This window comes from Chiloscyllium plagiosum, chromosome 18 (assembly GCF_004010195.1).
Source record: "Chiloscyllium plagiosum isolate BGI_BamShark_2017 chromosome 18, ASM401019v2, whole genome shotgun sequence".
Lineage (NCBI taxonomy): Eukaryota > Metazoa > Chordata > Chondrichthyes > Orectolobiformes > Hemiscylliidae > Chiloscyllium > Chiloscyllium plagiosum.
This window is the reverse complement of record NC_057727.1, coordinates 2684151-2686102: the sequence shown is the minus strand read 5'-3', so window position 1 is coordinate 2686102 and position 1952 is coordinate 2684151. Positions and strand designations below refer to the sequence as shown.

Sequence of the window (1952 nt, the reverse complement as noted above, 5' to 3'; positions counted from 1 at the left end):
AAAGGCATTAATTACCCTGAGAGGTGTTTAGTCGTACAAGTGCCCTCCCGGCCAGTGGGACTATTAAACAAAGGGACTCTCGGATAAACAGGCACTATTCATGGCGATTTGGGGGGGGGGGGGGGGGGGGAGTCTCGGCTAAGACTGAGCATCCCTTAATCAAGGCCGTGGGTTCTTAGAGCACGTTTCTTACACAAAAAAACCACACCATTGGCTCGGGAACGCTTTAGGACGCCCTGAGATATTAAGAAAATGCACATCTTTACCGTTGTTTCTCGGTTCAGCCCTGTGGCCTTCGCTGAGCGATCCGCCTGTTTCCCCCGTCAATCCCCACCACAAATGAAACAATAAATCAAAGGCATCGCATTTTACAAATTTTATTTCCATTAGCCCCTTCCCCCCCAACAAATAAAAGTTCAAAAACACTGGATGCGTTTAAAGTGCTAAAAACTACAGATACAACAAACATCTCCGACCCCACAGGATGAGGATCCATTCAACATTTCAGCCAGAAAGCGAAGTTATTTCCTCGGCCGGATTGCGAATTAAAATAAAATCAATAAAGAGGGGAAAAAAAATCTCAATAATACATAATCACAAAAAAAACACTAGCTGGCTCACGGCTTCGGGAGGGTTTCAGGAGAATGGAAACAAAGCAAAACAAAAATCACAACACAGTTACAATCCAAAATGCAAAATCCCAGCTCTCCGGAGACGACACGGCGCCTTGTTAAAACCTAAACAACAGACCCGAGCTATTTCCCGCGGAATCCCCAAAATTACACACAGTCAGAAACTGAACATACAAGCAAACACAGACGAAGTGGCTATCCAACAAGCGGAGTCCGTCAAGCGAGAGCGGAATTTCCTGACTATCAGTCTTTTTAACGACGGTTTACGGCCGGACAGTTCCTCGATCCCAAACTCTTGCGATCGGCTACAGTGTGACAGTGAAATAAAAAGGAGACCAAAGACTGGATCCATGACGAATTGATTGCAATTTTTACATCCCCCAATAATACCCCCAGCCGAAACAAAAATCAGAAATTGCTCAAAAACCATTCGCAAAGCAAGTGCGCATTGCCTCATTTTTTAGAAGTCTGAGTCTTTTTCGGTAACAGCACGGCCTGGATGTTGGGGAGGACGCCTCCCTGAGCGATGGTCACCCCTCCCAGCAGCTTGTTGAGCTCCTCATCGTTCCTGATGGCCAGCTGCAAGTGACGGGGAATGATCCTGGTCTTCTTGTTGTCCCGGGCCGCATTACCGGCCAACTCCAGGATCTCAGCCGACAGGTACTCGAGGACGGCGGCCAGGTAGACCGGCGCCCCGGCTCCGACCCTCTCGGCGTAGTTGCCTTTCCGCAGCAGGCGGTGGACGCGGCCGACTGGGAACTGCAAGCCGGCCCGAGAAGATCGGGACTTGGCCTTAGCCCGTGCTTTGCCGCCGGTCTTACCTCGCCCAGACATCGGGATAGAACAGAGAGGGCCGCGCTGCTACAATGTAACTGTACCCGGTAACAATGTAACTGTACTCGGTAACAATGTAACCGCGAAGGAAAGAACGTGCTAGCGACTGGAAACAATGTAACCGCCCGAGACGGTCAGTCACTGCTCGTCAGTTTCAGCGACAATGTAGCAAATAAGATGCTGAGCTTCTAGAACCCGCATGGACCCCGCCCCCCTTCGCGTCACCCACCCTCACGTCACACGCCCCGTAGCCATTGGTCAGACCCTGCTTACCGAGCTCTCTCATTGGAACAGCTTTGGATCCTTCATTTGCATATCGCTGCATACACAAACGCTCCACCGGATTGGGGGAAGCCAGAGCAGGGGGTGGGGGCTTCTCCATCCCCACCAGCTGCTCACCCGGGGATCTGAAGACAAAACCACTCCCTCCCCCTCCCCCTCCCCCTCTCCCTTTTCTCTGTCCCTTTTCTCTCTCTCTCTCCCTTT

The 1952-nt window shown here is 51.1% G+C and overlaps 1 protein-coding gene across 1 annotated transcript; it reads right to left on the bottom strand.

The window, feature by feature from the left end:
* Positions 1–361: 361 nt before the first annotated feature.
* Positions 362–1659, bottom strand: LOC122558794 (histone H2A). Its single transcript, XM_043707573.1, has one exon. The coding sequence runs from the start codon at positions 1464–1466 to the stop codon at positions 1086–1088; it is 381 nt and encodes a 126-aa protein (XP_043563508.1). The 5' UTR covers positions 1467–1659; the 3' UTR covers positions 362–1085.
* Positions 1660–1952: the final 293 nt, after the last annotated feature.